Genomic DNA, 7505 nt, shown 5'->3' with positions numbered 1-7505 from the left:
GGTGTACACGTGCCTTTGCACATGGCACGCGGAGCGTTCAGTTGGAGTTGGATAAGGACGTTTATGGGCCGGGTTCTGCAATGGGCCTAGGGTCAAACTTGGAGCCCTCCGTATTACTTAAGTTGGGGCCTGAAGAAGTCCTTTAAATGGACTATGAACAGATTTAGCTTGTGACGTAGGCCTAATAGGAGCTTCCAGAGAAAAGAATATGGACACACGAATCTTACTCATTATCGTGTGATTATAAATTCGTTCCGGGTAGAGCCAGTAGGTTCTCCCTTAGATAGTCATGTCTTTCATAAGAACGGCAGCTAAACAAAGCAAAAGTAAACAAATAAAAAAGTAAGAACAAGGAAAAAAATAATTAACAGCCTAAGCCAAGTAAGATCTCTGTATATAATGAAAGGATAGATTCATTTTCATTTTTATTTAGGAAAAATTGTGTCAAGACCCTAAATTTTAAAAGTCAATGTGCCCCAACCCCTCATACTTTTGCAATGTACTGTAGCCCCTAAAATTTGCAAAAAAAGTGCTCAAGCCATCAAGCCACTCTAGCTCATGATTAGCTAATATTCCACCTAAAATTCTAATTTTACCCCTATTCTCTTTCTCCTTCTCCATTTCCTTCCTCATCTTCCTTCCCCCTTCCTTCCCGGTGATCCTCTTCCTCGTCTCCTTCTCCTTCATCATCCTCTTCTCCTTCTCCTTTCTCATTCTCTCATCCCTCATCCTCCGTCCTCCCCGACAACCCCCTCAGTCCGTCGTCGACTCTGCATAGGCTCCACCAAAACCGACTTAATCTCTCCTCCCCCGTCGATCCTCCAGTTCCCCGACGATCCTCCCTCATCATCATTCCTCCTTCCTCGTCTCCTTTCTCATTGTCTCATTTCTCAATCACATCACTCAATCCCAAATCCGACTTCCTCCAATCTCTACTATTCTAGAGTTTCCCCTAGCTCCTTGCCCAAAGAAATTTATGAAAAATTTGTTATGTCTTTATGGAAAAGGACTATGTGATTATGTTTTGTTCATTGGAAGCAACTGGTCTACATATATATCTAGCTGAGATGCTCAGAATGAGAAAGGAGGATCGCCAGGGAACTGGAGGATCAATGAGGGAGGAGAGATTGAGTCGGTTTTGGTGGAGCCCATGCAGAGTCGGCGACGGACTGGGGGATCACCGGGGAGGAAGGAGGAAGGAGGGTGAGGGAGGAGAGAATGAGAAAGGAGAAGGAGAAGAGGATGAGGAAGGCGAAGGAGGGTGGAGGAGGATCGCCCGTGGAGGATCGTCGGTGGAAGAGGATTGCCGGTGGAGGATCGCCAGGGAGGAAGGAGGATGAGGAAGGAGAAAGAGGATAGGGGTAAATTTAAGATTTTAGGTGGAATATTAGCTAATCATGAGCTAGAGGGGCTTCGGCATATTTTTTTTTAAATTTTGGAGGCTGCAGCACATTAAAAAAGTATGAGGAGCTGAGGCACATTGATATTTGAAATTTAGGGCCTTGACATAAATTTTCCTTTTATTTATTTATTATTTGTTTTTTGGGTGAGAAAATATTAGTCTTTGCTCATTTGATTGATTATTAAAATTAAAATAATCAATAAAGAGAGAGAGAGAGAGGAGGGGGGGGGGTTGAGTTTCTCATATGTCTTTGGTTTAATTTTAATTGTGGATGCTTAACGGGTTTGAACCCGTGTCCAGATACAATAAGTTTTAGGGAAAATTGTTTCCAGCCCCCAAAACAACCCAAAACATGCTCTGCCCCCCCCAAGACCTTTTCAACGTTCCTTTTACCCCCAAAACCGCCCCCGATTTTCTTCCAGCCCCCAAAACCAATCCCCAGGCGTAACGCCGTTTAAACCCCGCTCGAAATGCCCAAAATACCCTTACGTTTAAAATTCCCCGTTATGAGTTACCTCCTCGTCCGTACCCTGTCATCTCTCTCTTCTGCAAGCAAACCGACTCCAGAAACCCAATTCAAAACCCTAGCCCTAAATCAACCGACCCCAACTCAAACCGAATCAAAGCAAAGGGATCAAAATGGCCGGCGATTCAACCCCCAAAGCCAACCTCAATGCCGACCACAGCGAAAGCGATTACGCCCAGCGGTTCGAAATCTCAGAAAGAGCCCAGACAACTGCAGTGCGGGCTGAATCTGAAGCTCGGGCTGCGATTGGTGATGTTCTAGAGGACATCGCAACCAGCCATTCTCATCCCAGAAGCCCGCCTCAAAATTTAAGTGTAGGCCCACGCGAAGGTCTAGAGGGCAGCACCGGCACCACCGGCGCGTCCAACGATGCCACTAGAGCGCTCCTTGGTCTACAGAGAGGAGAAGAAGAGAAGCACGTGGCAGCACCCAAAAGGTAATTTTTACCGCAAGTTTTATGTTGTTAAGGTTACGGTTTGATTGATAATGCTCTTAGGATTGATAATGCTCTTAGTCTGGTGGGAAGGTCCAAAATTACGGTGTCTGTTAGCTGTTGAGGTTACTGTTAACATGCAAGGTCTATGCTTTTATTGCTGAGGTTGTTGTTTATTTGTAGAGGTTAGGCTTTGGTTGTTAAGGTTAGGTTTTGGTTGATAAGGTTGTGGGGTTGTTGTTAAGGTTGTTGGTTACTGCCTTTATTGTTAAGGTTGTTGTTTAGTTGTTGAGGTTAGGCTTTGGTTGTTAAGGTTAGGTTTTTGTTGTTAAGGTTATGTGGTTGCTGTTAAGGTTGTTGGTTTACCCGCAAAGTTTACAGCATAGCTGTTATGTTTACTGATTATACTCAAAAATGCTCTCGTCTTGTGTTTTTGTTTTGTAGAAAAAGGGCAAAGCCAGCTATTACGTTGCGGCCCACCGCCAGCTTCGGTGCCTATCACGACTTCATGCAGAATTTGGTGACGCGTATGGGGCCAAGGCATTTTGCGGCCTACGAAGATAGTGTATTCAGACACTACGTCCAATTTGGCCCACCTGGCGTCGATCTTCCCACCTTTGAGCACATTTTGAGTCAGTGGGACAAGAAGAGCAAAAAATTCGTCTTCACCGATAGGAATGATGGAGAAGAGATCCCATGCTCATTCAACCTTGAGTGGGTAATGGAGCATACATGGTTCTCCAATGAGGGGCTTCATGTTGACCACAATCGGGACAGGAAAAATAGGATTTGGTCCAGGTTCTTTGACAAACCCGAGACGGGGGGTTCCAGCAGTATAGCTCCCCCCAAAGGAGGCCCCACCAGACGCAATGTGGAGGACCTGCTCTTGAAGCTGGTACTATCTTCTGATCGCCGAGATGTGAAGGACTTTGTCCTGCTACAGATCCTCTATCAGCTGAGCATGATTTGGTGTCCAAGCAGTGTTTCCGGCGTTCCTAGGCATTTATTCAAGTACGTCGACAGCATCGAACAGGTCAACAACACTGCTTGGGGGACCTATATATTCAGTGAGACATCTGACGCGATAGAGAGGGCACTGAAGGGTCCTGAGCCAGGGAAGACGACATTATATCTGCAAGGGTGTACCCCTCTAGTTTGTGTAAGTAATCATGTTTTTTACTGATTGTGAAGGTTAGGGTTTAGTTGTTAATGTTACAGTTTCGTTGTCAAGGTTACGGTTTGGTTGTTAATATTACGGTTTGGTTGTTAAGGTTACGTTTTTATTGTTAGGGTTACTTTATTAATTGCCTGGGGATTCGTTTTGGGGGCTGGAAGAAAATCGGGGGCGGTTTTGGGGGTAAAAGGCACGTTGAAAAGGTCTTGGGGGGGCAGAGCACGTTCTGTGTTGTTTTGGGGGCTGGAAGCAATTTTCCCTAAGTTTTATTTTATTTTCTTTAAGTAATGTAATATCTCTAGATATAAAAGCCCAGATACAATATTTCACCAATTAGAGCTTTTACCTAGTCTTCGACTACTATTTGGTAGTGAGAAAGGAAGGGAAGGGACTAGAGAAAACACGGGTCTCACGCTGGAGGGAGTGCGTAGCCTGCTGCCGACCTTCTTCTGATGCCGACTCAACCTCCCCCAACCACACTACAACCAAATCTTACAAAGAGTCAGACGCGTCTTGGGCGCTCCCTTGATATCTCCACCTCTTTTTTTTATTTTTTTTAATATTGATTTATACCTTTTTCTAATAGTGGGATACAAAACAGAAGCAAATGACAAATTTGACCGGGGCGAGAAAATCTTTGCTTACCCTGTCAGCCAGGCTATAAAAGGGTATGATATGAATATTGTAGATATATCTGCGTCGATACTCGATGGGATACAAATATAGATATATAATTTTAGAGTCCCTAACCATTACACCAAAACTCTAAAGCTGTAAAGAGTGATTATATTTTTCGTCTAGATATCTATAAAACTCGGGCGAGTGAAAAAACTTCGGTCTTAAATCAGTGGGTTCGATGCACGCTTTCATGATCTATGGAGCTAATCATGGCTGCTCTATAGAGAGCTATACGCATTTGTTTATTTTATTTTGACGGATATGAAGTGTTAGTTTTTCTATCGGGCATGTTTGTGTTTGTATCCATGTTCATGACTAGTAAAAAAACATGAATATTATTTATGTGTATCATGTATGAACATTTCTCCTGCAGGCTGGAGATTTTTTTTTGTTTTACAATTAATTAATAAAGAGAAAAAGAAAACGTCACTTTCCTGATGATGAAAACTCGACCGTTGCTCCTTTTTCCTCCCTTTTTCCTTCTTCTTTACAAAAGCCAAAGAATCCCCTCTCTTTATCTCTCTCTCTCTCTCTCATGGCAATCTCTACACAGTCCCAAATGAGCCGCTGCCTCTCCCTCCGCTGGCCATCTTCAACATCTCGTCGTGGCTACCGGGCTCTCGCGATGGACGGGTACTCATCAGAAGAGGATTCAACCGTGAAAATTATCGTCGGCAAGGAGAAGAGGGTGTTCTTTGTCGACCCTTTTGTTCTTCGAAAGAACCCCTTCAGGGTCCTATTAGAAATGGTCAAAAACAAGGAGTCCCTCGAAAGAGATTCGATCTTTGTGGATGTTGATGCCATTCTCTTTGAGCACTTGCTGTGGTTAGTTTACAACGATTGTTCTGCTTCTACTGCTTCTCTGCTTGAGCTCAATTTGAGGGAGATTATAGAGTTTTATTCTCAGGATTATTGAAATTGAAGATAGCTTTGAGGTGTTGATTAAATTGCCCAATTGGGAATTAGTAGTGATTATGTTACGGAAATGAGCTGTTAAATATCAATAAATTCAGTCAAAAAGTGTTTCTTTTTTGCGTTCTTTGGGAGTGAAGAAGTTATCTGCAACTTGGGATATTGCGACTGAAATGTTTTTATTGCTTAGTAGTTTTTTTATGGATGAAGATGTTATTTGCATGTATCTCTTTAAAGCGAGTTTCTTTTAGAGCATTTGATTTGTTGCTTTTAATGATCCAATTACAGGTGATTACTACTGCTCAGCGTTTGTTTGACTGTAAAAAAAAGATAAAAATAAACAAAACGGCAAACTCTTTTTTGCTTCGAAGTCTAATTGCTGAAACATACTAACCCATTCATCAACGAAAATGTTTGGTTTTTTTTTAACATAAAAACTTATATTTAACCTAATCTATGTAATACTATTATAAAAGTAGATTGTCATGTTAAAACATTCCTTACCAAAATACGCTCCAACACATTCATTCACACATGCATAAAGATACATACATGTTCACGTTTGCATTACCTTCCAATTGCTTGCACATCCATGCATCCATACATGAAAATACACATACTCAATTTTTCATAACCTCCCAACTGATTGCCATTAATTTTTAAATTAAACACCCACTCATAACACTCCTCCACTAACTCTTAGCACACTAAATATAAATATATCTATTTACACTAATGGTAACCAATGTTACAACTATTTCTCTCCCATCAAATCACTATGAATAACAACAAAATTTTATCACAGTTCTCCAATCAACATTCCAATTCATAATCAAAATTTTGATTAGGAAGAGAAGAACCAAACCTAGCTTGATTCTCTCCTCGCTGCTTTGGCATCCTCAAGCTCGTTTGCTCTATAATCTTTATAATTTTCATGTTTTTTTTTCTTGATCAACGTTGCTATGCACTGAGACTTTTAAGGTGTTTAATTGTTTTTTGCCTTTCTTTTTTAGAGATGATGTAAATATATGTGATTCATTTAATAAAATGATAATTAAAGTCTTTGTCCATTTTCACGTTTTGTTTTTGTCTCAAAATATGTTCGTGTGGGGTTTTGTTAACTATGAGGTTTTTGGCAATTTTTACATGATTACATGCATTGAATGAAGGTGCTGTTTAGCAAAGGGTTAAGTGAGGAGTTAAGAAGATTTAACCCCTTATTAACCCGCCAAACATAATAAATCTACACAATGGTTATAGTGAGTTAATCCTTTGTAATTTACCAAACACAAAAAATTACAAAAGGGTTAAGCTAACTCTTCTAGAGGGATTGAAATGAGTAAACCTCTCAAAATGACGGGCTTACTAATACTTTTATTTAGAATGATTAAGAGTTAACCCCTCTAATTATAAAGAAAATAGTCAAAATCATTGTTATTCCCAAACGCTAAAAATGATCGTAATACCTAAAATAAAACTTATATAATGGGTTAATAATTTAGTCATTCGGGTTATTGAATGGGCTAACTATGTTAATCCTTCTCTTTAATATCTCTTCCTTAACACTTTGCAAAAAGAAACTCATGTCTTAATTATGTACCTTATCAGTTTGAGGCTAAAAGTCTTCTATATTTATAAGTTAATTATTATTAATTAAATAATTTAATTAATAACTCAGTTAATTAAACAAATTATAAGGTATCTAAGTGCTTTTAGCCTTTCAGAAAACCCATTAAATTTGGACATCCTTTAAAAAATACCACTCAACTCTCAAAATGTCATAAAACCCACTATTTTTTGGCGATTAAGGTTTACTTTGTACTATTTCATAGGTAAGTAAAATTATGTATGATGATATTTTTGCCGAAAATTATGCTTCACGCTTTAAAGGTTTTTTAACAATGTTAAAAGATGAAAGGGGTTTTCTGAGAACCCAAAAACTTAAGGAGGTTTTGTGTTATTTTAAAAGTTTGGTGGGCTTATCTAGGGGCGGTTGTGCAATTTAACCTGAATAAAATGTACAAATTTTATGACTGGGAAAACTAGTTTGATATCTAATAAATTGTCGAATGCATAGCAAACTGATTTGAAATACTATTATATAATAAAAATCCGCGTTAGATACATAAGATTATCCTAGTAATGTGCACTTACAACGTGCTTATAATTAAACATAAAAATGGAAACACGTGCACCATAATAAATTCCTGTAAGCAAGAGTTCTTTAGTTTAATGACCAGCGTCCTGTTTTTGCTACCAAATACATTAGACTTGTGGGTGCATGTACGTAATTAGCGTTATGTCCCTACCTCGTTGGCATCTGATATAAATAGACCTACTCTTTGAAAAGGATAGGCAACAAATTTGCATGCTGATTTTG

At 39.7% G+C, this 7505-nt stretch overlaps 2 protein-coding genes across 2 annotated transcripts in view; both read left to right on the top strand.

Moving 5' to 3' along the window:
* Positions 1 to 5337, top strand: part of LOC109850306 — a 6529-nt gene extending 1192 nt beyond the window's left edge. The window contains exon 2 of the mRNA XM_020420287.1: positions 4767 to 5337. Within this exon, the coding sequence (XP_020275876.1) occupies positions 4767 to 5129 (363 nt within the window). The 3' untranslated portion in view covers positions 5130 to 5337. The remainder of the gene's footprint in view (positions 1 to 4766) is intronic.
* On the top strand, positions 1775 to 3612 carry LOC109850304. Its single transcript, XM_020420285.1, has 2 exons — positions 1775 to 2364; positions 2806 to 3612. Exons 1-2 carry the CDS (start codon positions 2042 to 2044, stop codon positions 3542 to 3544), a joined length of 1062 nt encoding a protein of 353 aa, XP_020275874.1. The 5' UTR covers positions 1775 to 2041; the 3' UTR covers positions 3545 to 3612.

This window comes from Asparagus officinalis, chromosome 7 (assembly GCF_001876935.1).
Source record: "Asparagus officinalis chromosome 7, Aspof.V1, whole genome shotgun sequence".
Classification (NCBI taxonomy): domain Eukaryota; kingdom Viridiplantae; phylum Streptophyta; class Magnoliopsida; order Asparagales; family Asparagaceae; genus Asparagus; species Asparagus officinalis.
The sequence above is the reverse complement of the archived record's forward strand: the minus strand, read 5'-3'. Positions and strand labels throughout refer to the sequence as shown.